The sequence below is a fragment of the Cygnus olor genome, chromosome Z (genome assembly GCF_009769625.2).
Source record: "Cygnus olor isolate bCygOlo1 chromosome Z, bCygOlo1.pri.v2, whole genome shotgun sequence".
Taxonomy (NCBI): domain Eukaryota; kingdom Metazoa; phylum Chordata; class Aves; order Anseriformes; family Anatidae; genus Cygnus; species Cygnus olor.
In genome coordinates, this window is record NC_049198.1 from 35950519 (window position 1) to 35978497 (window position 27979).

The following is a 27979-nucleotide window of genomic DNA, read 5'->3' on the forward strand; positions in this document are numbered from 1 at the left end:
GACCTTTCTCAGGAAGGTGATTGGTGAAGTAAAAATATAACCTGAGCCTTTATACCTAAGCCTTTATATTTCACGGAGGATGAAATGCGCACCCAGCTGGCTCCCTCTTCAATACACCTGTTTATAGCTCGTGTAAAAGTCAGTACACGTGCAAAGCGGGGTGAACGCAGCACCCTGCCCCCTGCGTTGCCTGTACAGGGGAACACGAGGAGCCGCCAGCTATTTCCGAACACGTTTTCAGTGCATACGAAGGAAGGAGGGGTGAGAGCAGGAAGGCAGGCGGTCGGGCGGGCTACATACACTGAGGAACAGGCTCCTCGGAGCCGGCGAGGAAGCAGGACAGAATCGCTCCCGGAGCCTCGTGGGGGCAGGCAGCCCGGCCCCTGCCCGGAGAGCCGACCCCAGGGGCAGGCGGCGGGGCGGGGGGGACGCGGCCCGGCCAAACCTCACGCAAGCCCGGGGCGCCGCCGGCCCCGCAGGCCGCGGAGGCGGGGGGGGGTGCGGCCGGGGAAGCGGGTCAGGAGGAGGAGCAGATAGAGGAGGAGGAGGCGATAGAGCAGGAGGAGGAGGAGGAGGTGGAGGAGCCGCCTCGCCGTGCCGCGGCGGGGAGCCATGGGCACGCTGTTGTGGTGGGACCAGCTGCGGGCCGGCAGCTCGGAGGTGGACTGGTGCGAGGACAACTACACCATCGTGCCCGCCATCGCCGAGTTCTACAACACGGTGCGCGGCCGGGGGGGGCTCCGGGGACCGAGGGGCAGCGTGTGGGTCCGGCACGCAGCCGGCTCTCCTCCTCACGCCGCGCCGCCCTGCCGGGTGCCGGCGGCTGGTACCGCCTTTGCAGGGATGTGGGTCGCTCGGCAGTGGCGGGTCAGGGGCAGTAATGTAATTAGTGCTGCTTCTAATGAGCCGCGGTGCACCCCCGAACCCTCTCCTCCCAGCCCAGGATTGCAGGAGCTTATCCCCCGCAGCGGAGCCAGGCTGCCCTGTGGCGAGCGTCTTGGAGGGGAGCGCCGCTCCTTGCGCCTTGTTTGTTTATCCCAGAGTTTGGCAAATAGATCCGCCAGGGAGTGAGATCATGCACCGGGCTTTCTGGGAGCTTGCCTTTCCGCGACCGGCAGATCAACAGGAGGGAACCCTGCAAATGACGTGTCGGCATTGTTGCTCCGGGTTTTCTGTTCTGTGGTGGCTGGTGGGTGCACGGGTCGGGAGCTGGGGCTTCTGCTTTGTCTGACTTTTCTATCAAAATGGTCTTTGAGGTTGTTGTTTGTTTGCTTGTTTGTTTGTTTTTCCAAATTTCATCTTTGTCTCAGCTCTCCTTCCCTTTCAAGCTGTTTCCGTGACCGCTCACATCAGATGATAGTGCTGCGCTACAGCGAAGGAAAGAAAGAGATGCCTGGAGTGTGGCTCACGGGGAGTGCTGTGTGCTTAGAACAAGTAATTCCACTGTGCACGGTGCACATTGCTAACCTGTTGTTTCTTCTCATATTTCTGTGCCAAAGTCATCGGGGTGGCGTCTGGTCTGTGCTGCTGGAGGAGTTGGAGGGTGTGGGGGGAAACTGTCTGCTTTCTTTGTTTCTGATGTCACCATGCAAGAACCAAAAACAAAGGGAGGAAAAAGGTCAGGGTAAACAAGAAGTTTCTTGAAGAAAGTGACGCATTTCGGAGACCAGCTATGCAGGAGGATGGATATCCTTCTGACTGTGCGGAGCTGATTAGCTGTGGCAAAGAAGCTTACAACATGCTAGGAGCTGCAGGCATGTCCAGGTGAATAACTGAGCTTCCAGACAGATTAGCAGAGACACATACTGAAAAGTTTGCCCTGAAGCCCCTCGTATTGCAGCAGCTGTGTACAAACCAGCAAGCTGTACACCGAAGGGGTGTGGTGGAAAGGCTGTGTTGAGGGTAAACATATTTCACTTCTCTTCAGTAGTGAAGTCACTGTGATGGACTGACTTCTGTGTTTGCAGATTCTGAAAATTAAGACCGTTGGATTCGCAGTGGATTAATGGGCTTGGGTGAGTGCATTCTGAAAAGACAGATGCTGGCAGGGGAGTAGGGAAGATTTCTCCTGCTCTGACAGGCACCATAAGGGGAGCCTGAATTTTATTCCTTCTGAGATGGCTCAGTTCTGACCCAAAACCTTTTTAAGTTTCAGGTCGGACTCTTCAGCAGACCTGAATCTGGTATCTGTGTCTTCAAGCTGTAGATTAAAACCTTGCTAATCCACATTTTAAATTGTCACAGCTAAGGTCAGAGTTGTAGTTGTGGTCTCATGCAGTATACATGTAAGCACAGAACTGGAACAGCTTATTTGGAACGTATTTAGGAAGATCAATTTAATTATTCTTCTGGGTCCCAGTCTTAACATTTTGCGTAAATTTAACGTGATCTAGTTAAAAAGCAAATCAAAATGCTCATCAGGATTAAATCAGTGGGAGAATAGCTGTTTGGAGGTTTTTTACAAATTGATCATACCAATTTTTTAACACATACAGTAGTCTGATGTGATTTTATGTTACACGCTCTAAGTGAAGAGACCAGGAAATATTTCATAACTCAAAAAAATAGTTATAGGAAGACCTGCTTTTTTTTTTTATTAATTTCAGAAAAAAAAATCCTTATGAAATGTAACCCTACTCTAAAACATGAACAATTGCCTCCATATGCTCAAAAGAAGCTACCACTTGTGGGGATATTACAAAAAAAAAAAAAAAAGTATCATTTGTGTTTTAAACACCTGAAAACTGTAACATTTTTCTGTTACCAGTGAAACTCATACTTTGCAGTTCAGTTTGTTGTGTTCAGTTGTGCATATTATACATATTTCTTGCCAAATTTCCATTTTAAGAGAAAATTTCCAGTGTTCTTATTCCTCTTCTGTTCCCTGCTAGTAAGGAGATAAATGTTTTTTCAAAAAAATACTGAACTGTCTTAGGAGCGTGAAAGCATTTTTATATTCTGGCGGCATTTTTTTACTACAGAAGTCTTTTAGCACTTGTGAGTGGCATGCTCATGAGAAGCTGAAGATGCAAAGCCTCTAATCTCACTGCAGATTTGCTTTGTCTGTTTTTGCTTCCCTCTCGCAGAGAGGTAGTGCTACACGTTACCTTAGTGGCCGAATGATGCAGCTACTGGCTGGGAGTCTTACCAAATAGTAAATAATCTTTGGTAGGACTGCAGAAAACATCACGAGTCAGGACTGTGTCCAGATGTGAGCAAAGTTATGTGGTCACGATCTGAGCTGGGCTCTGGCATTCCATCTGTGACCTGTGTCCTATATTCCTTTCATACAAGTAGATAGCTGAAAATTAAAACTGAAGGTCCAGAATTGTATAAAGCCAGAGGATGGACTTTTATTGATGGGCTACTTACCCTTTTTCCAGAACTGTAATTTTGAATTGTTGCCTTGTGCAGATCCCAAAGGAAATTGGCAGTACTCCTGTTCTTAGATTATCAAATAATCAAATTATCTTAGATTTTCAAATCATACAGGCCAATCATGTGTTAGGTCAGAAATTTCATATGCAAAATACTTTCTGAAACCAGAGACCAATGGATAAGTGCCTCACTTGCTTGGGAAGGATGGTGTTAATAGTTGTATTATATCTAGGGGTGTAGTTCTTGTAGGGAGCTGAGCTGATACCAGGGAATGAAAACCAGCAGGTCAGTTCTGATGTTGACCTATTTGGTTCTGAACTTAAGCTATATATTTCAGAAGTGTTCCAGAGCTCTGATTTGAATATAACTTGTGGAAATTACTACATGTGGAATATAAGAAACAGAACTAAGCTATTACATGAAAGAGAGACATGAGTATCATGGTTTTTTGTAAACTTATTAGGAAAGAGTTTCAGTTCCAGAATTATTTCATCTTTTACAACGATAGGAAATATTCCTGGTGGCCGCTGTAATGAATATAAATCATGGCGAAGTTCCAGATTGGTGGGGTCTTCCTGGATTTGCAGGCAGTACTTTAGCATGAACAGGAGGAATTCAGTGCCAGAAGAGCATTGCTGTAGGGCAGAAGCATTCCTTTGTTATCTACTCAGTGATGTAAACCTGCGTTGTTACAGATGTGGCAAGTAGTTGTATTTCCTTTGTTATCTTGTTTCTAGGCAGAATAAGGACTTTCTAGCCTAACTTTTATATGCTGTGATTACCTAAGCTGATTTATTTCACTGGTTAGTTTGAGCTGGAGAGATGAAAAGTGTTTCTTTCACACTCCTTACTTTGTAACTATCTTTTTATTTTTAATTTAATTTTTTTTTCTCTCGTTGATACCTCTCATTGACCTAACTGTGGCTAAAATCTGAAAATGTATAGAGCACTCTGAGGTCCCCAGAGGACTTGCTCGTATTATATCATCCCTGCTACCAGTCATTGTATATGTTTCCCACTTTTTAGGGAGTAAGGAGAGCCCTCCCACTCCATGCTTGTAAAAGCAGGTAAAACACCAGAATTCTGGTCTATGACTGTGTTCCAGATGTTGCTATAGGTCTCTGCTGCAAAAAGGTGGGTAGTTTTTACGTGAATAGAAGATGCTTTGACTAAGCCTGATCAGTTGAATGTGTAGGTTTTACGTGACTTAAGCAGATTCATCCACCTCTTAAAATCTGCTTTAGAACATTTCTCTATAAATAACTCTTTGCTCTTTACCTTGTCTCCTCAGGGATATAGTGTGTCCTGCACTCTGGCATTGCCAGGTGCCTCCCACCTGGCAATTTGTTCACTTTAATTTGTGAACCACGAAGGCAGAAATTGCCACCTTGGTGGCTGAAGGATTTCTGTCAGAGGAGTCCTCTTATTGCTGCTGGGGAGGTGCTTGGTCTGTGGCGCTGCTCATCAGTCAGTGCCCCGGCAGCTTTTTCCCGTCTGGTTTGTGAGGTTGATTTCCTGCTTCTTCAGCTGTCGGAAAGGGAGAGAGGATTCATCAGAGGACAGTTTGTGAAGGAGCTTGAAAGAAAGTGGTAGGGCTCTGGCCTTCCCGGCAGCAGCGGGCAGCGTTTACCACAGGCTAGAGAAGTCGGAGAGGCAGGCGGACTAAGCCAGCTGTCCGAAGCTGAGCAGTGTGAATGCCCTCTGTGAAAATGTGTGGGTCTGTGAGGGGCCCCGTCTGTGACAAAACAAGCCGTAGGAGCTGGTAACTGGCAGAAGGATTTCGCCTTTCCCTGCACTGGTTTAGAAGGGCAGCCCAGTGGCCACTGGTGTTTTCCTCGGCTGACTGGCAGCCCACCTGCAGGGAGCGTGGTGGCTTCTCCTCTTTGTGGCAGGCCTCATGCCTGTTGCCTAGAAAAGCATCCAATATCTTTCTGTCCTCTTTCTGGCCATCCCCTGCCTTCTCTTGCCCTCGCCACCAGCTGCCAGGCAACCAGGTGCTTGTAGCAGTGGAATTACCTGTGCACTTAATGCAGCATTAGGACACACGCTGCTGTGGATGAGATTTTGTTGAAATGTCAAAAGAACAAGACGGTGGTTTCTGTTGACAGGAAAATTTCTCCCTGCTGTTTTTCTGGTGGCTTCTCTAGCTTTATTTTATGTAGAGAAGATGTAGGATTTTACAGCTCTAAACTGAGCATGATAGATGTTTCCAAGTATTTCATATTTCACTCGAATGAGATCTAGCCAAGAATTTTGAAGGAAATGCAGCTTGTCTATGAGGAGGTGTCTTTAGCGTGAGGGAAGGTGTCATGCATGAAGTAGGCAGTGCTGAGAAACTGCTCCCGTAGTTACTGTCATTTTGAGTGCCAGCTAGGAGTATGATTTGATGAGTCTCACAAATGTTAAATGAGACGTGTTGGTCTTAATCATTGCAGCCTCTGCTCTCATGCTGGCAGAGACAGTGTTGAGTGGTGGACAGTAGCTGAATGAACAAATGCCTTCTTTGTATGCCATTCATGAATGCTTTTCCATTAGATTTTTGTTAGTGTCAGTAAAAGTCTGAAAGTCTCTGAGAAAAGGGGATCTGTCCCAAAGGAGCGCTGTTATCCCAGGGTTGTATTACATGCCCATTTTAGGGGAATATTGCTGGGAACAATTTTGTCTTGTGCCTGGGATAGTTGTGGGGAATGTGAGGAAACCAAGGTTTGGGAGCTCATCCTTGTCTCCCTGTTCCATTGTGAGGCAGCAGTACAGTCTTTCCATAGCTGCTTGGTTAAACTTGGGCCATGGCTGGCCCTCAGCACAGGCAGCCCTTTACCAAGAGAGCCACGTGATACTGCAGTGACAGCTCCTGGTAATCGCAGGTAGAGTATTTTCTAACTAAAGAACAGTGCTTTGGATTGTTGGTAAGCAAGAGGAAATATGTCTTTGTTCCAGTCTTACATATTAAATTTAAAAACAGTCAGCAGTGGTCTGAATTACCTTTTCACTTTCCTATAACTTGTTTTCAGTCATATTCAATTGTTTATGTAATGGAGAACCAAGAGGAAAAAACGAACTGTAAAAACATTTACAACTTCAGGCTTGCTTTACCCTACAAAATGAAGGTTCTAACTCTTTTAGCTTAACTTGGTATTTCAGACCTGCCAGACCATAGCTATTGTTCAGTGACTAGACTTCAATAAAACTTACTACCCCCTTTTTTGCATGCTGAATTTGACAACTGTTGAGAGGAGTGTTCACTTGCTAGAGTTCCCTGTTTACTGTTGTAGGCTTCATGAATTGCAACAGTCCAAGTATTTGTATATTCTCACTAAAATTGCCCTGGGAATAGACTGGAAAGGTGATTTAAAGTAGTGACTAACCACACTTTACATCGCTTGTGGTTTTTATGCTATTTTTAGTTGAATGAAATTAAACAAAGTGTATTGATGCTTTGCAAAAACAGTTCACCTTTGACAGAAACTGAGGGCCATAATTTGTTGAGCTGGGGCATCATTGGATGACAGTATTTTTGTGGATGTATTAGTCTGTAGATATTAAATATTTGCTAATTTTCTGTCTTTGTGGTACTTTTTTATTTTCCCAGATAAGCAACGTGTTGTTTTTTGTTTTACCACCCATATGTATGTGCTTATTCCGTCAATATGCAACCTGCTTCAACAGTGGAATATATTTAATATGGACTCTGCTAGTTGTGGTCGGTAAGTTGATTAGTCTCTGTTTGTCTGCGTGTGCACGAACTGAGAGGAAATTAGTTTTTCCTGCTTGCGCATGATTGTTGCTGCAAAACAAAGCAGTACTGACGTCTGCAGAGGAGTTCGCTTGTACTTGCTTGAAGCTAGGGCACATGTAGTTTCTGAAAGGAAAATGCTTTTTGTAGTTTGACATTGGAGGGTTCTTTGACCTTAGTTCTGTTCCCTTCCTGTCTTTCCTTTGCACAACTTCTTTTACTTGTATCTGGGCTTACTCTAGAGCAGTGCTGACCTTTCATTCTCTGATGCTGTTGAATAAAAGATTAATGAGAGTGCTCATCAAAACTGGAGAGGATAAAAGATCTTGCTATGTATCGAGACATTTTAATAGTAGACCCAAAGGTTTACCCATTTTGTATATGGGAAATTCTTAGGCCTTTTCAGTTGTAAAGGCACTGGGAACTTGTAAAGGGATACTCAAAGCCCTGTGGGGAAGTTTGCTACTTTCCACATGTAAACTTGTATCACAGAGTAGTCATCACATGCTGCTTTCCACATTTGTGATATCCTTTCTTGTGCTATTGAGAAAATTCAGAAAAAGCATTTGAATTTATTATTTCTTTCTTTGTTTTTGCATTTAACTTTACTACCTTTTTTTTTTTTTTTTTTTTGCATGCATTTACTTTTCTAGCAGGGATATGGCATTTTTAGCTTCTGCTTTTGTAATGCGTTTGTTTTGTAATTATTATGAGGTGCTGATGATTTGGATTGCTTTTCTAGGAAAGCTGGTGATTTTTTCTTTCCTTTTCTAGACCAAATGGTATCAACCATTTGCTATGCAGTCCTGATCATGAGCAGTGGCTTTCGTTCTATACAGCACTGTAACTATTGATTGTAATTTTTGCCTGACTTTTCCAGGAATTGGATCCGTTTACTTTCATGCCACCCTCAGTTTCCTGGGCCAGATGCTGGATGAGCTGGCTATTCTCTGGGTGCTGATGTGTGCTCTTGCCATGTGGTTCCCTAGGAGATACCTACCAAGAGTTTTTCGGAATGACAGGTAATCATGTAATGTGGTACATATTCCTATCTCTTGAAATATTTCACATAGTCCTCCGTGCCATGACACTGAGAGATCATCCAACCTTACCACTGCTGCCATTATCTTTTCTCACTCAATTTTCCTCCAGTTGCTTATAGCTCATCTTATTTTGTTCTTTGGAAGTCCTGAGTCTATAGTTCTTGATGGTGGGTTTTATGCCCTGTAACTTCAGATTCTGGAGTCCAGTGCCTCTGGAAGTGCCTGTCCTTTTAATTCTAGAAAGACACATTTGTATGATTAGTTTGTTATACTATTAGTTTGTTGCAGCTGAAAAATAAAGTAACAGAAACCCGCTTTCTCTCTTCCTTTCATATAGCCTAGAGTGTACATATGAGTGAACCTATGGAATTCAGCTTAATTTTCATCTGAACTTCTCAGCCAGTGGTTAAAAGTAGTTTTTAAGTAAAGGCTGCACGTGGTGTTTGTTTAGAAGTCTATTGTTGCTGCAAAGGGTTTTTTTCTTTATTGCAGAGTTAAAATAAAAAGCATTATAGGCAGTTTAAAGAATCTGTTTACAATTTGTTCCCCCCAAAAATGTATACTGTAACCTTTGTACATATTGCTTTTCTATGCATAAAGTAATTGAGGTAATGGAGAGGTTTGAATCACGTCACCAATATCCTGCTCTCTGAAGACTGCTAAGGCATAAGGCTTCTACCTCTAGCATTCTCATACGATTGTTGTCTTCTTCTTTTTTTTCTTTCCCTTCTCTTTTTCCTTGACATATACCCAGTTAGAAGTTGTTGGGGTCACGGGTCAGTAGGGAAGGTTGGTGCCTGTATTGACTATTCTTTAAAATAACTTGCGGTGAGAAAAGTATATGTCGAATTACAGTGCATAGACTATAGTCTAATGGTTTTGTCAAGTTAGTGTGAATTTAGCACTTCTGCATATTGCTATTTTAATGGTGTACAGTGCTATTACAGGACCCCCTCAGCTTAAGAGGCAAACAAGTTTTACTGGGGTTATTTGGTAGATAAAATATCTTTTACTTCAAATACTTCAAATAAAGGACAGTTCTGTCTCTTGCAGACTTTTTCAGACTGCATGTAAATTATTCCTCAAAAGCCTAAAGGAATTCTTGTATGTAATCTATCACTACCTTCTGCTAGTCTGCTTAGTAGATTTGTAGTATTGCCCACAAAGTTAAACTGTATTCTTTTTAAAAAAGGAATAGTAGCATTTCTGGGGTGAAATCCTGTTTCTGTTGAACTTGTTGGTAAAACTGTAAATAATAATCTGCCAGGTTATAACAGACCCATAAAAATACTGAGGTGCGATGAAGGATGTCTCTCATCCTAAATTTCTCAGAATAGTTCCTACCTAGAGTCTGCCAGGGAGGTTACTTGTTAAGGTCTTGATTCCTTTCTGAAGTGTACAGAGGAAAGATTTTATTGGGGGGCAAAAAAGCCTAACCCAGAACAGGTCTGATTTATACACACACACACACGCACGCATATACGTATGCACACATTTATGTATTTTTATATGTTTTGCTTTGCCTAACTTATTCTTCTAGAATGATACCTCTATTCTTCTATAAATATACCAGTTCTCTGCTGTGGTCTTTACATTCTTCATCCTCATCGCACTCAGATTTTTAATATTGAAAATGTTACCATCTACCACAACTGATTTGTGGTGTCTTCAGTCATTAAGGCACTTACATCAGATAAAAACTTCCTACTTAAGTAACTTTTTGCCTTCCAGTAAAAAGAAAATCTTTAAAGCAAAATGTACATGTAATGAGCTTGGTGAACATGAGGGTGATGACACTGGTGGCCAGGGAATGGTGCTGTACAAATATGCTGAGACCCTGCTTGAAACTTAGAACTAAGGAGAGAAGAGCCATCCTTCAAATCAACTAGTTTGATACAGCTGTGGGGCTGTAGTTCAGGGGCAGCATGATGAACCTCTATCTGCCATAGTCCTGCCACAGTCTAGAAATGGGTTGTTTAAATTCCAAATTTGAAGTTTAAGCAATTAATATATGTTTAATTTCAAAGTTGTCAGGCTGTCTATACGTGGCCCAACTGTGATTTCGTTTATGCTAAGAATATACCAAACGGACTGCAACCTGTCTCTAGAAGCTGGGACATTAGTAATAATAATAATAAAAAATAATCCTAAAAATCAATGTTGAAAGCATGAAGAAGGATAACACAAGACTGCTTTGAGGAAGTACCGTGCTGGTGCAGAGACTGTCTTGTTCTTGACTTCTTGTGTGAGAGGGAAAATGGAAGTGGGACCTTAGTATTTTGAAACCAGTGATTAATGTGAGTCTCTGTGCGTGCATGTGTGTGTATACATGTACATGGCTGCTTCAAAAGACTAGTCAGGAAAAGGTTTATCTATATCATTAACGCTGTATGCATACAAGCCAGTGCAGGATCCACATGCACCGTATGCACAGTCATTGCACTTTCTGAACACACCTAACGAAACCTAAGTTTTGTTACACTGCTAGAGTCATACTAAGATTTCTAGTTTTACTAATTAAAAGCTTGGAATTAAAAACACTTTCTCTCCCCCACCCCCCCAAAAAAAAACCTCTTCAGGAGCAGGTTTAAAGCTGCTGTGGGTGTCCTGTCTGGAGTTACTACCTGCCTTGCCTTCATTAAGCCTGCCATCAACAACATCTCACTAATGACTCTGGGTGTTCCCTGCACAGCTTTGCTCATTGCTGAGCTGAAGAGGTGAGTATGTTTCTCCTGACTAAAGTTTTGTCTTCAGAGATCCTTAGGCCACCATATGATGATAGAGTAGATCTGGCTTTGGTGCTTATTAGAGCAGAGCAGAAATGCTTCTCCCTCATAGAGATCTGGTATAAGCTTGCTCTGCCAGTTCAGACATTTTTGGCAAGGATTTTTTTTTCTGTAGGTGAATATACTGGGTCGGATATTGTCTGTCTTCTTGCAGCATATCTCTTCCTTTGACCTGTTCTAACTTGAGTTTGTTTATTTATTGTGGAATCGTGGCAAGAGTTTTGCTCCAGTGACAGCTTTTCTGCTGTAAAGTCTGCATAGGGATGAGATAATCACAGTCTGGGTACTGGAGGGAACAGGGTTTGAGGCTCAAGCATGCATGGAAGATGTGCCAGCTCTCAAAGCTTATTGTGAGTCTTCACTACTTTGTTTTCTAACACAGGTAATATGATGGTGTCAGGCCAACAAAGATAAAGTTAATCACTAGGTTGCAGAGGATAGCTACCTGTCAGGGCTTTAGACATTATGAAACCAGAATGCAAATTGAGAAGAACCTGAGATTGGTCTTAAGGTTTGAAAGAGTCCTACGTACCATGATAACAGCACCAGGAGCTGCATGTTTTTTGCATCTTCTGACCTGCTGCAAAAAGGACAAAGCAAAGATCAGTATATGAACTCCTCCTTTCCCACTCTTCTCCAGTCTGAGAAGGATTGCACAACTTAGGTTGGCTCTTAGATAGACATACAGCTAGACAAATATGTATTGTTGTAGGTGAACAATTGCCTTATGGGTCAGGCTAAAAGGGTTATAGTAAATGGGGTGACATCAGGCTGGCAGCCAGTCATTGGTGGTATTCTGCAGGGCTCCATTATGGGGTCAGTTCTCTTCAATGTTTTCATAAATGACTTGGATGTAGGAATTGAAAGTACACTAAGTTTGCAGATGACATTAAATAGGGAAGAACTATTGATTCCCCCAGGGTAGGGAGGCCTTTCAGAGAGATCTTTACAAATTAGGGGGCTGCGCAGTCAACAACAATATAAAGTTTAACAACAGCAAGTGCTGAATTCTGTACCTGGGACAGGGCAAGCCTGGTTGTGTGTACAGACTGGGGAACAAGAGACTGGAGAGCAGCCCCACAGAAAGGGACCCGGAGTTCTTGTTGGTGGCAAGTTGAACATGAGCCAGCAGTGTGCTGGGGCAGCCAGGAGGGCCAACTGTGCCCTGGGGTGCATCAGGCATGGCATTGCTAGCTGGTCGAGGGAAGGGACTGTCCTGCTCTGCTCTGCACTGCTGAAGCCTCACCTTGAGTACTGCGTGCAGTTTTGCGTGCCACAGTGTAAGAAGGGCATAAAAGTATTAGAGAGTGTTCAAAGCAGTGCTGTGAAGATGGTGAAGGGTCTAGAGGGGAAGATGTGGGGAGCAGCTGAGGTCCCTTGGTTTGTTCATCCCAGAGCAGAGGAGGCTGAGGGGGAGGCCTCATGGTGGCCTGCAGCTTCCTCAAAAGAGGAGTTGAGGGACAGGTGCTGAGCTCTGCTCTCTGGGGACAGCGACAGGACCCTGTATTGGGTTTATCTGTCAGGGTTTTGGTAGCAGGGGGCTGCAGGGGTGGCCTCTGTGAGAAAAATCCAGCGGCTGCCCCATGTTAGATGAGGGCCGGTTTCAGGTGGCTCCAAAAGGGACCTGCCACTGGCCAGAGCCAAGACAAGAAGCGATGTTGTTTGCACCTCTGTGAGAGCAGATTGAAGAAAAGGAAAATAACCTGCTGCACAAAAGCAGCTGGGAGAGAGGAGTGAGAGCCAGCCCTGCAGCCCCCCAGGTCAGTGCAGCAGGAGGGCAGGAGGTGCTCCAGGCACACAGCAGCAGTTCCCCTGCGGCCTGTGGAGAGGCCCCTGGTGGAGCAGGCTGTCCCCCTGCAGCCTATGGTTCCCACATGGAGCAGATCTCCACGCTGCAGCCCATGGAGGAGCCCCCGGTGGAGCAGGTGGATGTGGCCTGGAGGAGGCTGCGGCCCATGGAGAGCCCCCGCAGGAGCAGGCCCCGGGCCGGAGCTGCAGCCCGTGGAGAGGAGCCCACGCAGGAGCAGGGGTCTGCGGGGAGCTGCCGCCCACCCGTGGGGGACCCGTGCTGGAGCAGTTTGCTCCTGGGGGATGGACCCCGTGGTACGGAGCCATGTGGGAGCGGTTCTTGAAGAGCTGCTGCCTGTGGGCAGCCCCCACAGGTTCAGTTCGGGAAGGACGGCATCCCGTAGGAGGGACTCCACGGGGAGCAGGGGCAGAGAGGGACCGTGAAGGAGCGGCGGAGGCGAAGTGTCAGGGACTGACCGCAGCCACCATTCCGCTGTGCTGCTCAAGGAGGGCGTAGGAGAGGGTAGATCTGGGAGGAAGGTGGTTTTTTTTTTTTTTTTTTTTTTTTTTTTTTTTGAGTCACTACTCTAGTTTGTTAGTAATAGGTAATAAATTACGTTAATCTAGCTTATGCTGAGTCTGTTTTGCCCCTGACAATAACTGTTGAGTGATCTTCCTGTCCTTATCTGAACCCTTGAGCCCTTTCAATCGTATATGGGATATACCCTTTCCCTTTGAGGAGGTGGAGTGAGAGAGTGGCCGTGGTAGAGCATAGCTGCTCAGCTGAGTAAAAGTATCACAGACCTGAGGGAATGGCATGGAGCTGGGACAGGGGAGGGTCAGGCTGGGTGTTAGGAAAAGGTTCTGCACCCAAAGGGTGGTCGGGCACTGGGACAGGCTCCCCAGGAAGGTGATCATGGCACTGAGCCTGTTGGAGTTCAGGAAGCATTTGGATGATGCTCAGACATATGGTCTGATTTTTGAGTGGTCCTGTGTGGATCCAGGAGTTGGACTTGATGATCCTTGTGCTTCCTGTAGGTCCCTTCCAACTTGGGATATTCTCTTACATGCTGCATCTGTAAATGTCCATCAAAATAAATGAGTGAGACAAAATGCCTGCATTTTAACTGCTTCTGTTAGAACAGGGAACTTTTCCTGTTTCCCACCTTTCCCTGTTCTGCCACTACTTCCCCATAGAGTGGAAGCCTCTGCTAGTAATGCTTTTTTGAAGTGTTCTTGAGTCTTTTCTTGTTAGATGTCCTGCTAAGCAGCAGCTATTTCTGTTGTCAGAGAAACTTGGGAAACAGCACAGAAGTTAGCTGTGGAGATGAAGAATTCTAGTGGAGGCGTCTCATTTTGATGAAAGCACCAGGAAACCACTGGCAGAGCAATAGGAGATTTGATTGTGTCAGTGAGCAATCTGTGTGACCTCTCTACAGTCCAGTTTTTGAGGCGCGAGCTCCTGAGTAACTTGAGAGGATGAATGGTTAGTGTCTTATGGATTTAAATACTATTGGATTATATCTGGGAATTCACATGGCTACATGTACTTGCTTTTTGAAACTCTGTTGTTGAAACTCACTGACCTTGTGAAAGGTCATTATTCATTAAAATGTGTGGAGTTTACCTGTTTTTTTGAGAATTATGGACACAATCAAACCTTCTTCTGAAATGATGATTCAAAAGGGACCTAGAGTGATGTATGGCCAATTGTGTGTCAAGACGATGTAATACCTATGATGTTTCTTGATGAATTCCTAAATGTAAAAGGCAAATAATTGTACGTTTGACTGAGAACAGCCATGCTGTTCACTGGGAAATTTAAATGAGATAAATTCTTGTAAACCCAGAGGGATTGACTCATCTCTTTTTCAGAAGAAAAAGATAGCATAAGTATTATGTAAAATGCCTGTGATTCTCCTATTCTCCACTACCATAGTAGATGGTAGGGGGCTGCATACATGAATCCTGCAGACTACAGTGGATCTTAGTCTGTGAAACAGGTATTCTGGGAAGGAAGGAGAAGAGCCTTTAAAGTAGTTTCTTCTGTTCCATGCTGAAGTTGGTGTTTTGCTCTAATATGTTGTGGTGTTCTCTTTCTAGGCTGCTGTAAATCTTGTACAGAATTTTGGTGAATCAAAAACACTTTATTTTCAAATGAGAATTTTCTGCCTCTCATTCATCCTTGGTGAGGAGAGACTGTTGTCACTAAAGAGCATTATGCTCTTAAATGCAGAACTAGTAGGTTTGACACACTGCTTGGAAGTACTGTGGGTGTGAGATGATGAAAACAGCAAAAGGTGGTTAAATGCGTACTTGCTCCTGAAAAACAAGGAAATCGTAAAACTTAATTCTTATTTCTGTCCAAAGCAATCCCTTCATGTGCTTCACAGAAAAAGATTGAGCTCTCTTAGGGGATGGGATAATGGAGAAAGCAGATGAGGATCCTGTTGTTTGCAGTTCCAAGCCAAGAACAATGGAGATTATAGTAATCATTAAATGAGTATGATTTAGTGGGTCATCGTCACTATCTCCCTGAGCAGATAGATGGTAAGGTGTTGTTGCTCAGCTGACATCTGAATCTTGAGCAGTGAAGGCTCACCCTACCTTCAAGCCTGTCTGCTCATATTTGATTCTCCTACTAGATATCTAGATGTGGGGGAACCCTACTTCATTGTCACAGCTTGCTCTAAGTTATCTTTTTCCCTTGATTAAAAGGTTAAACTTGTTAAAAGTTTAAAACACTTATTAGGGTGTAAAGGGAGATATCTGTGTCAAAATCAAGTTGTTAATCAACATCCAGCAACTGCACTGGTGTGAAGAAAAGCTGTTATGTTTTGTTGGGGATGCAATGACTTTGGAAGGTAATGCTGTTGGAAGTGTGTACCAGCACAGTCCCTCAAATAGCAAATGCCTGGGGTACACCAGTGTTTGAAGAGGCTCCTGTATTAAAATAGTGGCTGGTTGTGTTAAAACAGAGAACACCGTGCATTGCGTAGGCAAAAGGGACTAACGAAAATGCAAGCTTTTGTGGTCTAGTTTCTTTTAGACTGAGCTAGGGTATGAGCATGTCACATCAGGATGAACAGCACTTTTAGACCCCTAGCTGACAGTTTCCATTTCAGTGCTTCTTTTAATGGTCAGTGAAAGTGTCTATACAGAAGTAAAAGTGACTGGTTTTTGTCTTGCCAGTGTCCAGGTAGTGTTTGCAGTGCCTTTCTTCACTATGGTAAAAACAGTGGCAGGTATGTAGCTTTGCAGTTCTCTTGTTGCCTTAGCATGCATTTCCTCAGCACATAGGAAGTATGATTACAGCAGGAGCTGAAGAATCTACGATGGGTGATCACAGAAAACCCAGCAGTGTTGCACAGATTAACAGTCTGTGCTCAGCTAATTGTGATTGACTTTTTCTGCCTCAGAGTAGTGTTTTGCAGCACACCCTGCAGCGTCTAGTCTTAAGGTTATAAAAATAAACTGCAATTCCTGATGGTGGTACTAACCTGTCATTACAGTCTGTACCATTTCTATAGCTGATCTCGTGATAGGAAAGTTTCTTTCAATAAGCTTTCATTTTTCCTTTGCAACCTTGAACTCTTTGAACCATGCAGGTTACTTGTTCTCTCTTCCTGGTATTCAAACTACTCAAATGTTGGCAGGCATGGTCACTGACTAAATGAGCTGTCTATTTGAGGTCAAGCCTCTTATCTTAAATGGGATGCAAGTGCACATGTTTGTTTATATCCTTCAGACAGGTCCAGGAAAGTCTACATATTCTCAGTACACATACCCTTTGCTCTGTCAGAATGCAGAAATGCCCAGAGTAGCAGTCTAGTTTTACTTTTTGAAAGGGAGGAAGATTAGTAAACCAGTATAATTTTACTTACAAAACTGTGCCAAATCGTGGGTATGTTTCTTAGTGGGTTGTCTTGCAAGAGGAAGAATTCTTGTATCTATGCCCTGGAACTTGATACGCAACTCAAAAATCTCCTTATCCTTTTCTTCATGCTCTTTATAGCCTTTATAGCCTATTAAAGACACTATTTCAGAGGAGGGAGAAAGATACCTTTTTTACTGTTTTCAGCACAGGCCATCTTGAAGCTATCGTGGGCCAGCCCTGTCTCCTCTAACGGTGTGGTTTTAGTTGTCAAATGGATTGCAGAATTCAGTTCCAAGAAAAACGTCACTTTGGTTTATATGCTATGTGAAATACTGTTTTTTCTTTTTTTTTTTTATGGAAGTCATGTAGGTGTCTTTGTCATGGAAACAACTATTGTAATATCTATTTCTGGAGGAGATTAGAGTTTAGACAGTAGTTGAAGCTGTTTTTTTGCTTTTTTCTAATAAATAAAGATAGGTGTGATGATTTTGAATGTGTCATTATTTATAGATGGCTTAAGAAGGTAATGCCAGACCTTGAAGCCAGCTTGTGCAAAAGAAGAAAATTAGCTTGTCAACATTACTAAGTAGCAGGTAGCTTTTTTGTTATTAGTCCGATACCTAAAAAGGAGCCTCCCACTCACCCGTAGGAGTTTCTTAATCCCTAAGCCTGTTAAAATGTCAACTGAAACAGCATTTTGAGAGTGAAAAATATCCAATGGATTTGTGGGAAAAGCTGAAGATTTATTTTAGCTTGCAATACATCATAGCCATGTAGACTGCTGTACCGGCAGTGTATGTTCGTACACATACACTTCGTGTATGTTTCTGATTTTCCTGAATGCCTAGCTAGACTTCGTTAGCAAAGCCGTGGCAGCAGTTGCAGTTCTGCTTTTCCACCACAGAGAGGCAGGAGGTATTATATATCGGTATCCTTGTTGCTGGTTGATACTAAGTAATTAAGAGATCATCTCACACCTGAGGAAGGATGTAATGAAAAATTTTGTCTTGGGGACACAGTTGGCATTACTACTTCACTGACAGTGAGTATAGCCTGTAGCTTGTAAGCTGCATGCAGCCGTGGAGACAATTAGCTGCTAATGTTGGAAAAAACAGAACTCTGTAAATGTATCAAACTAGAACAACAGATTTCAGACTGCCAAATATTTGGTGTGGAAGAAAGAAGAACCAAAGAGCATTTTGGTTTGTGCTGCACTGTGTTATGGGAAGACTGTATTATTCATTTGTCAAGGACAGTTGCATATAAAGATGATCAGGGACCATAAATAGCACGGCAGTGCACAGGATAAAGAAGTGCTTTCATATTCCTACTCACTCCTCCAGAGGTACACATTTTGATTGTGATTGCTTCTGAGTGTCACGAGGTGAAGTGTTCCTTCAATTTGCCAGGCTTCACTCATCTCCCACATGAGGTAAATCAGCATGGGAGAAGAAAGGTGATTTGGTGTCAAGTCTACTGGGGTGGCAGGATTGAAGTCTACAGAGCAGAGAGGAAGGCTGACTGTTGATCTGCTGAGGGGGAAAAAGCGTGGAAACATTCTCAATAACTTTTTGGAAGAGGTGTAAGAAGATGGGTGTAGATAAGAGGAGCCCCTCTTGAGGACCTTGGGACAGAGGATGGTGCTGTGGGGCACCTGGCATTGACTTATTTTCCTGTTAGGATGTAGAACAAGGCAGGGGCTTGTAACCCCCAATGAAGGCTGAATTTTCCTTATTGTTCTGTCTGGACAATTGGCTTGACTCTTGATATGTAGCTCAGGCAAGTAACTTTAGACAAATTACTTGGGTGGGGCTCGGGTGAGAGACTTCGCTAAGAAAGTCAAGCGCCTGGTACGGCCCACCAACTACTACCCACTACTGGTCTTTCAGGCTGGTAATGATGAGGTAGCAACGAGAAGTCCGAGAGCGATCAAAAGGGACTTTAGGGCTTTGGGGCGACTACTTAAAGGATCAGGGGCACAGGTTGTGTTTGCCCCTGTCCTTCCGATAGGGGGGATTGATGCTGACAAACAGACTCATCACATTAACACGTGGCTTCGGAACTGGTACAACCGGCAGAGTTTCAGGTTTTTCGATCACGGGAAGGTCTACGTAACGCCAGGCCTGCTGGCAGCAGATGGGATGCGCCTCTCTCAGAGAGGGGTGTGAGGATTTTTGCTCAGGAGTTGGCAGGGCTGGTAGGTAGGGCTTTAAACTAGAGTCGAAGGGGGAAGGGGATAAAACCAGGCCCGCTGGTGATGAACTAAGGGATGGTGTGCTAGAATCAGAGGGACTGTGTGCTAGTGAGGCCCTTCGGTTGGCTACATAAGGTGCTGTGTGTAGGGAGGCGCATTTGAAGTGCTTCTACACAAATGCAAGCAGTATGAGGAATAAAATGGATGAGCTAGGAGTCTTGGCCCAGTCCCGCAGCTACGACATCATCAGCATAAGCGAAACCTGGTGGGATGAGTCCTGTGGCTGGTGTGCTGCAACAGATGGTTACAGGCTCTTCAGGAGGGACAGGCAGGGTAGGCGAGGTGGTGGGGTGGCGATGTGTGTGAAGCACGGGCTGGATTGTGTGGAACTTCAAGTTGGCGATGGCAAAATTGAGAGCCTCTGGGTAAGGGTTAAGGGACGAACAAATAAATGGAATGTCGTTGTGGGAGTCTATTACAGACCACCTGGCCAGGATGACAACGCCGATAAATTATTCTTTGCAGAACTAAGAGATGCCTCGAGATCAACTCCCCTTGTCCTAATGGGGGTTTTCAACTTGCCAGACGTCAACTGGGATCACCACACGGCTGACACGAGCAAGTCCAGGAGGTTCATAAAGCACCTAGATGATAACTTCTTGGTGCAGGTGCTAAGTGAGCCAACTAGGAAAGGTTCCCTCCTCGATCTGTTGCTGGAGAACAGAGAGGGTCTTGTGGGAGATGTGGCAATTGGCAGCCATCTCGGTCATAGTGACCATGAAGTGGTTGAGTTTAGAATTTATGGTGACAGAAGGAAAACTGCCACCAAAACTTCAGCCCTGGATATGGGGAAAGCAAATTTCAGGCTGCTCAGGGAACTAGTCAGCAAGGTCCCCTGGGAAACTGCTTTTGAAGGCATTGGCGTCCATCAGTGCTGGTCAATCTTTAAGCACTGCCTCCTAAAAGCACAAGATCAGGCGATTCCAAAATATCGGAAGTCAGGCAAGTGGGGCAGAAGGCCAGCCTGGCTGACCAGGGAACTTCTACTGGAGCTTAGGTGAAAAAACAAAGTGTACGGCTGCTGGAAGGAGGGTCAGGCAATAAGGAAGGAATACAGGGATGCTGTTCATGTTTATAGGGAGAAAATTCGTGTGGCCAAAGCCCAATTAGAGTTGAAGCTGTCCAGGTCTGTGGGAGACAATAAAAAAGGTTTTTTTAGATATGTGAACAGAAAAAGGAGAACCAAAGAAAACATAGGTCTGCTACTAGATGGGGAGGGTCTCCTCACAGACAATGACATAGGCAAAGCAGAGATGTTCAACGCCTTCTTCGCCTCTGTCTTCAACACTGATGATGGGCTTTGGGACCCAGGGTACCCTGAGCTGGAGGACCATGATAGTGGGAATGACAAACTCCCAACCGACCCTGAACGTGTGCGGGAATTGCTGCTCCACCTGGATCCATACAAGTCCATGGGTCTGGATGGGATTCAACCCAGGGTGCTTAAAGAGCTGGCAGATGTCATTGCAGGACCTCTCTCAATTATTTTTCAATGATCTTGCGAATCTGGAGAGGTCCCATTGGACTGGAAGCTGGCAAATGTTGTCCCAATTTTCAAGAAGAGTAAGAAAGAAGACCCTAGCAATTACAGGCCTGTCAGTCTCACGTCAGTGCCTGGTAAAATTATGGAGAGGATGATCCTTGAAGTTATTGAAGCGCACCTGGGGGACAATGCAGTCATTGGTCCCAGCCAACATGGGTTCATGAGGGGTAGGTCCTGCCTAACAAATTTGATTTCCTTTTATGATAAGATCACCCATCTAGTCGATCAAGGGAAACCAGCTGATGTGATCTTTTTGGACTTCAGCAAAGCTTTTGACACGGTTTCCCATAGGATCCTACTGGACAAAATGTCCAGCATACAGCTAAACAAAAACATCTCATGATGGGTGAGCAATTGGCTGAAGGGCAGGGCTCAAAGGGTTGTGGTAAATGGGGCCACATCTGGCTGGCGGATGGTCACTAGTGGGGTCCCTCAAGGCTCCATTTTAGGGCCAGTCCTCTTCAATGTTTTTATAAATGATTTGGATGTAGGACTAGAAGGTGTTTTGAGCAAATTTGCCAACGGCACCAAACTTGGAGGAGTTGTGGACTCGGATGAGGGTGGAAAGGCCTTGCAGAGACATCTGGACAGATTGGAGAGCCGGGCAATCACCAACCACATGAAGTTTAACAAGAGCAAGTGCCGGGTCCTGCACCTGGGACAGGGCAACCCTGGCAATAAGTACAGACTGGGTGACGAGACGCTGGAGAGGAGCCCCGCAGAGAGGGATCTGGGGGTTTTGGTTGACAGCAAGTTGAATATGAGCCAGCAGTGTGCCCTGGCAGCCAGGAGGGCCAACCGTATCCTGGGATGTATCAAGCACAACATTGCTAGTCGGTCGAGGGAAGTGATCGTCCCGCTCTACTCTGCGCTGGTGCGGCCTCGCCTCAAGTACTGTGTGCAGTTCTGGGCACCACAGTACAAAAAGGACGTTAAACTGTTGGAGAGTGTCCAGAGGAGGGCGACGAAGATGGTGAAGGGCCTAGAGGGGAAGACATATGAGGAGCGGCTGAGGTCACTGGGCCTGCTCAGCCTGGAGAAGAGGAGGCTGAGGGGAGATCTCATTGCAGTCTACTACTTCCTCTCGAGGGGGAGTGGAGAGGCAGGTGACTTATTCTCCGTTATCATCAGTGATAGGACCTGTGGGAACGGTGTCAAGCTGAGGCATGGGAAGTTTAGGCTGGACATCAGGAAGAGGTTCTTCACCGAGAGGGTGCTCGCACACTGGAACAGGCTCCCCAGTGAAGTAGTCACTGCACCAAGCCTGTCTGAATTTAAGAAGCGATTGGACTGTGCACTTAGTCACATGGTCTAAACTTTCGGGCAGACCTGTGCGGTGCCAGGAGTTGGACTTGATGATCCTTATGAGTCCCTTCCAACTCAGGATATTCTATGATTCTATACTCTGTCATCCGATTACTAGTAGGTTTGGGAGTGCTTATTGTATACATCACTGACATGAGAAGGGCAGTTCATTGAAGCACAAATTGTCTAGTAGCACTGGAAGGATCACAGATCCCTGGGAAAATCACTGAGAGCTTAACAATTAACTAAAATCAACCAACCAACCAAACAAAAAGCATGGGGAAAAATCCCAAATCACAGCTTTGTTCTTGCAGAAGGCAGGGAAGCTGAGCTGTGCCTTCCACAGCCACATAGTGCTTGTCACGTCCCAGTCTAGCTTTGCATTATAGATTTCAGTAACAGCAGAGCTGCATCTAGTGGCACCAAGAGGCCTAACCTCAAAATAGCAAGTGTAGGCAGAGAGCAGATTATTGACTTCAGTAGCATTTTGGAACTGGAAGATTATATGTATGCCTCCGTTTTCTTCTCGTTTGATTTTTGCTATTTGAGCAAAGCTGCACAGCTCTTAGGATAGTTCCAAGACGTGGGAAAGAACAAAGCATCATATTGAGGAATTAAACTAAGTTTTTGCATAGACCTGCAACACAGATACTGCTGTGCAAGCAGCCTTGCATCTGTTTTATTCAGTGATGGTCAACAGCAGACCATGCTGTTTGTGACCACAGCAAGTGTCTGTGGTCTTTGTCTCTGTAGTGTGCCTCTGTGTGAACGGGTATGGTTTCTTGTGGAGGGAGAGCACTTCAGCTTAGGCAGTGTGAGGAATTCTGTGTGAGTTGTGGATGCTGGCACCATCTGATGAAGCATGCTTGTTTGGGTCCTCTGGGAAGAGGTTCCTATGCCATAGTTCTCTGGAACTGCTGCATAGTAGGGGGAAAAATTCAACAAACCAATTAAAAAAACCACCACCAACGAAACAAAAATTCATCCAGTTCCTTTATATTACCAATCTTATATAGTAAAAGTTCAATAGAAGATAGAACATGAACAAATCTGAGCACTTGCTGAGTAGCTGTTTGTTACCAGGCAGGATGTGTAACTAATCACTTGTCCTCTTACATTATCCTCTTAGTATGGGAATGCTTCAGTGTTTCCCCACCATTTGCCCATTGGCATTTAAGACAACGCCCAAAACAGTTACTGATTAAAATGTTTTTGTGACCTCACCAGTGCCTTGTATCAGAGTCATATTTATTGCAAGTAAAGCAGCTCTCTTCAGGACGTTTTTAGTGGAGCCATTTTAAAGGGGTGTGAGGCTTTATAAATCCCGTTTCTGAAATGCATACAGCCAAACAGCATCAGGCAAACTTTGTTTTGTTTTACAACAGCTTCTTTGCATTTTTCTCCTCAGGTGTGAAAACCTGCGTGTGTACAAACTGGGTCTGTTTTCAGGTCTTTGGTGGATGCTAGCACTTTTCTGCTGGATCAGTGACAAAGCTTTTTGTGAGATCTGGTCCTCATTTAACTTCCCCTATTTACACTGTGTATGGTAAGTGTTGTGCATAAACTCCACAGTTTGATTCATACGTGACAGGTCCTCAGCACTGCACCATTCTGTGCTGTGTGCGTAGGCTGCTGCTGGCTATTTCTGGTTAGCGCTAAACAGATTTACTGATAAAATTGTAAGCCAGGAGCAAGTCTCACGCTATCCAGGGTGGCAGATTTAGGAAGCTCTTTGGCCTGATCAGATTCTTCAGGCACTAAGTTGATTAATTGCGACTGAACTTCTTGCTGTATGGGTTGCTAAAAATCCCACAGCACTGCTCAGCTGGAGCAGAGACTATAAAAGCTCAAACATCCACTGTTAGCAGCTGGATATGAAGTGGGAGCAGTGAACAGCTTTGATGCCTTTTCTCTTTTACCACCCAGCAAATTGTGGTCTCTTATCCAAAGTGCTGTATCTCAGCATTTCTAGCCAACTCTGTAAGGTGGAAAGAGACCAAAAAGCTGCAGTCAGTTTAGACTGAGGATAAGCTATGGTTTTGTAGTTTTCCTTATTCTCTGTATTCTTTGCCTGCAGGCAAAGGGTATACAGCAGCCCTGTGGGAGACTTGGGGAAGAAAGTGAAGGACAGACTGATTTTAAAGTTTACTGATGTGTTTGATAGCTTCACTGAAGTCATGTTACTGAACTTTTCTTTTTTTCTGTGGGGGGGTGTCTATTTCCAGGCACATTTTGATTTGTCTTGCGGCTTACCTAGGCTGTGTCTGTTTCGCTTACTTTGACGCTGCCTCCGAGATCCCCGAGCAGGGCCCTGTCATAAAGTTCTGGCCCAGTGAGAGATGGGCATTCATCGGCATTCCCTACGTCACCCTCCTCTGTGCACACAAGAAGTCACCTGTGAAGATCACATGAAGTTAGCCACGGAATGGGATGGATTTTCAACTTACATTCCAGCACAGACAGTATCTAAATAATGATAAATGAATAGGGTTGTATTTTATCCTCTTCTTCAGATATGCAGCACTTCCAGGTGTCATAGAAACACGTGGCAAGTGTGTTCTTTCCCCTCTTTCTGGAGAGGAGGGAGACAGCAGGAAGTTGGAGGCTCTTGAACACTAAAGTAACAACTGTCTTCTCTGGTTGACTCTATTTTGCACTTTGCTTTCAATGTAGCATTTCACTTGACAAAAGTTATTTCCAAATATCAGGGTCAAGAAATGATGTTTCAATGTTTCTGCAGTAGGTCACTTCCGGTGCTTGATTTACTTTTGTTAACTCTTGGCTTGAGGCCTTCCTTGTAAAAGAAGTTTGTCAAAGATGCCTACATGCAATCTTTGTATCGTTCTCAGCTCTCATTTGGTTGTACTTGCACACGACCACAAGAGTGTGCTCAGAGCACATGTTCCTCCCAGCCAGGAGGGTAAGACAGGGAGGCTGGATGTGCATCAATTTGAATCACAGAGCGTGTGGTTGTTTCCCTAAGTACAGCAGGAGACCTGTGCAAAGTGATTATCACTGGATATCTGGATCAGTGCAGCTAGGCAGTGTAAAAGTGGAAATAGCTGACAGAATATTCAGTCCCTAAAACTAAATGGGAATTCAGGGGGTTTTAAAGTTTCTGTATTTCCACTGATCTGTGGACATTTGTATACCGCATATTTTCTTCTTACAGGAATGTTATGGAAATCCCTTTCTACCTCTGCAGACACGTTTGGTCTTCAATTTGTTGTTGAAGCTCACACAGAAGTGTGAGGATTAACTTCAGTCAGAGCACAGGTCAGCAAGGACTGACAGTGTGGTTAAATTACTAAGATTCCTACGTGCCTAGCTATATGTCTAATTTGAGAGTTAACTTCTCACCAAAGTTTTGCAAAGTGACATGAACATAGTCCAGTGCTCTGCTAGTTATATTTAGGGAAAAGTAGGTAACGTAGATAACTTCTTAAAAACAAAGATAAAAATTAGATTTGAATAGTTGAAGAAATGTGACATTCAGTCTTGCATTCCTACAAAGGAATAGTAGATTCAGGTTTTCTGTTTGTTTTCAGCTTGTTTTGTAAGGATAAGGATGTTTAGATCCAGTTTTAAGATTGTACTTTGGGACTGAGGTTCAGGAATTGCTATGGTTCTTGCAAGCTATTAACGCTAGGTCTGATAACAAAATGATGCAAAGTGAAGGCATGTTTTTTTTTTTTTTTTTTTAATCTTAGGAGTTGTAGCTGTAACAGCTGCAGTCTTGGAGAACATGGGGTCTGCTTACATTCCACCAGATATCAGAACTGTAAGCAGGTTAAGGATTTGGATGTACATCTTTACTAAAGTGCTATTTCTTTTTTGAGTACTAGACCAGGAAATAATATTTCCTCTGTGCTTTGCTAGTAAGTTTTATGTTGTACTTATATTTTTCTCAGTGTGAAAACATACTGTATACAGTATCATCTTTAGGAAAATGGCTTTTAACAAGAACTTTGGGGTCAATTAGCCTTTCAAGCATTGTGAAAACTTTCAGATAACTTTTGTATTCAAATTTATGCACAGAAAACAAAAGCTGAGGTGTATGCTCTTACACTTAAAGCCAAGTTCTTAGTAAGAGATGACTTCTTGAGAACTTCGAAGCGGGTAAGTAGCCTACTCTCAGATTGATTAACGGATCACAAACACAGTCAAATCTGTTTACTTCACTGGAACAATGAACATTTATACCACTTGCTAGTAGATTTGTCTGGGAGAAATGTGTTTTTTGAACACACATTTTTTTGTATGAAACAAACTTTGTAACAATTCACACAGTAATGTTTGCTACTCATTGAAAGACAGCTGCTTTTTTCCTTTTTTCTTCCTCTTTCCGTAAATATGAAATGCTCAGTTTCAAACACTTCTCAGGTATTAATCTTATGATGAGAACCTTATACAGATAGGCTTACTGGCTGGAACCCAGTTAAGGTTGCTGTTGCCTGACATGGCCCTACTTTGAGTAAGATTTCTGCAATATTGTTTATTAAATTATTATGTTACGATAAATAAGTTATTTTCAGTATTGTTTGGGGAATTAGTAACTGCATATTTATGTACTGTTCAAAATGACTGGAGCCTTCCTACTTAATATTTTATCTGAAGGAAAACTGATTTAAAGGGTTCTAATCCACCTGCAAACAACTGCTGTTTTCTGCCCTTTAGAGTCTTACTGCTCACAAAGAAGTGATTTTCTAACTTAAAAAATGGCAGTAGTGCATTCAGCTACTGCAGAAGTGAATGTATGCAGGTACAGGCCAAGAATCATCTCCTGCATATTTATTGACTAATCTCTAACCTGCATATTGTTCATAGAGATTCAGTTAACAAGCACCTCTATCTGTCATAGAGAACTCCACTGTAGAACTGATTGGGAGTATTCCTCTTGTAACAGCAGTCCAGCATTTTTAGATACAGTTGTCGCACTTTACCTTAAGTTAATATTAACTTAAATGTTCTGGCAAAAGCCACCTTTATTTCCAAAAAGAAAAAAACATGCAGTTTTTACCAGATTCATAGCTTTACAGATTATATTTTGGACTAAGGCTCCAATTCAGGATAACATCAGTATGTGTATATAAGTGTATACACATAAGTATATAAGTATGTGATTGGCACACTAAGGGTTTGTGCACTGTCCTGATCATACAGATGAATAGACAAGCGCACAAGTAGCCGTATTATGCTGGAGTAATAAGAGATGTATATGCACCCTCGGCTTTTAAAATCCTGGAATGCTTTCTTCTGTTGCTGGCAGGAAGTGACTGGGTTCCTGGATCATAGGTTCAGTTAGTATTTTAGTTTAACTCGTGGGATGCAGTAATGTGTTGGGCATAATGTAGGTTGTTTATATTGGTGCGTGATATCCATCATTCCTTGAATGTTAAGCTTTAAGAGTATTTAAGAAAGTGTGTTAAGCTCTCAGTGATGGCAAACACTTGCCCAATTCACAGTTACTAAAAATACAGTAAATAGTATGTAAGGGGTTGTTTTATTTTGTTTTGTTTTCCGTCTCAGTTGAAGTCTATATACTGAATATTTGTGGAAAGCATGTAATACTTTGCAACATTAAATCGTAGTCAGAACAAATGCTGTTTGCCTCTTCATATATCACGTTTGTGGAGAGGAATGCAGTGGCCAATATAATACTTCGAAGCAGGACGGCTGATAGTGAGGGTAACTTCTCCCTCACAAAGGTAAGAACAGTTTAGAGGAGGAGAAACACTGGATGAAAAACCTCCAATGAGATAGATGAAAAAAAAAAAATCAGTTTGTCCAGGAAAGTAATCTCTAAGCAGAACAAGTACGTGATTCACTTCCAAGCACTTGCAGCTGGGATGAGTAGCAAGAAACGGCTAAAAGTGAGTGGCCTGTATTACCACAAATCAGGAAAACTGTGCCTGAATGAGTATGTCTGAGAGAACGAAGTGCAAATCTCCAGCATTCGTTACCGAAGATAGTGCTCCCAACTTAAGGAAACAATGCTCCTTCCACCTACCTCTCCCTTCTTGCTTCCCTTTTACCAAAGTTCATCCAGCTCCACAGAAAATACCTTCTTTGAAACATTTGCGGATCCCCATAAGCCACTGTTGGGCTTGAAACTGTTGTGAAAGTGTAGCTGTAATTCCAGAACATTACACACGCGGTTAATGTTTGTAGTTGGCAAGATGTCACGAACAGCTGGTGGATTGGCTCATACATTGTTCTGTCACTCAGCCTGCTCTGTCTGGAGACTATTGATGTTGTTTCCTGTGGAAAGA

The 27979-nt window shown here is 43.8% G+C and overlaps 2 protein-coding genes across 2 annotated transcripts in view; one reads left to right on the top strand and one right to left on the bottom strand.

Moving 5' to 3' along the window:
* The first annotated feature begins 524 nt into the window (after positions 1 to 524).
* Positions 525 to 27308, top strand: ACER2 (alkaline ceramidase 2). The gene is made up of 6 exons (XM_040542059.1): positions 525 to 720; positions 6968 to 7082; positions 7992 to 8133; positions 10734 to 10871; positions 23116 to 23253; positions 23933 to 27308. The coding sequence occupies exons 1-6, from the start codon at positions 613 to 615 to the stop codon at positions 24117 to 24119; spliced, it is 828 nt and encodes a 275-aa protein (XP_040397993.1). The 5' UTR covers positions 525 to 612; the 3' UTR covers positions 24120 to 27308.
* The window catches only part of SLC24A2 (solute carrier family 24 member 2), a 144745-nt gene continuing 142030 nt past the window's right edge, over positions 25265 to 27979 (bottom strand). The window contains exon 11 of the mRNA XM_040542058.1: positions 25265 to 27968. Within this exon, the coding sequence (XP_040397992.1) occupies positions 27953 to 27968 (16 nt within the window). The 3' untranslated portion in view covers positions 25265 to 27952. The remainder of the gene's footprint in view (positions 27969 to 27979) is intronic.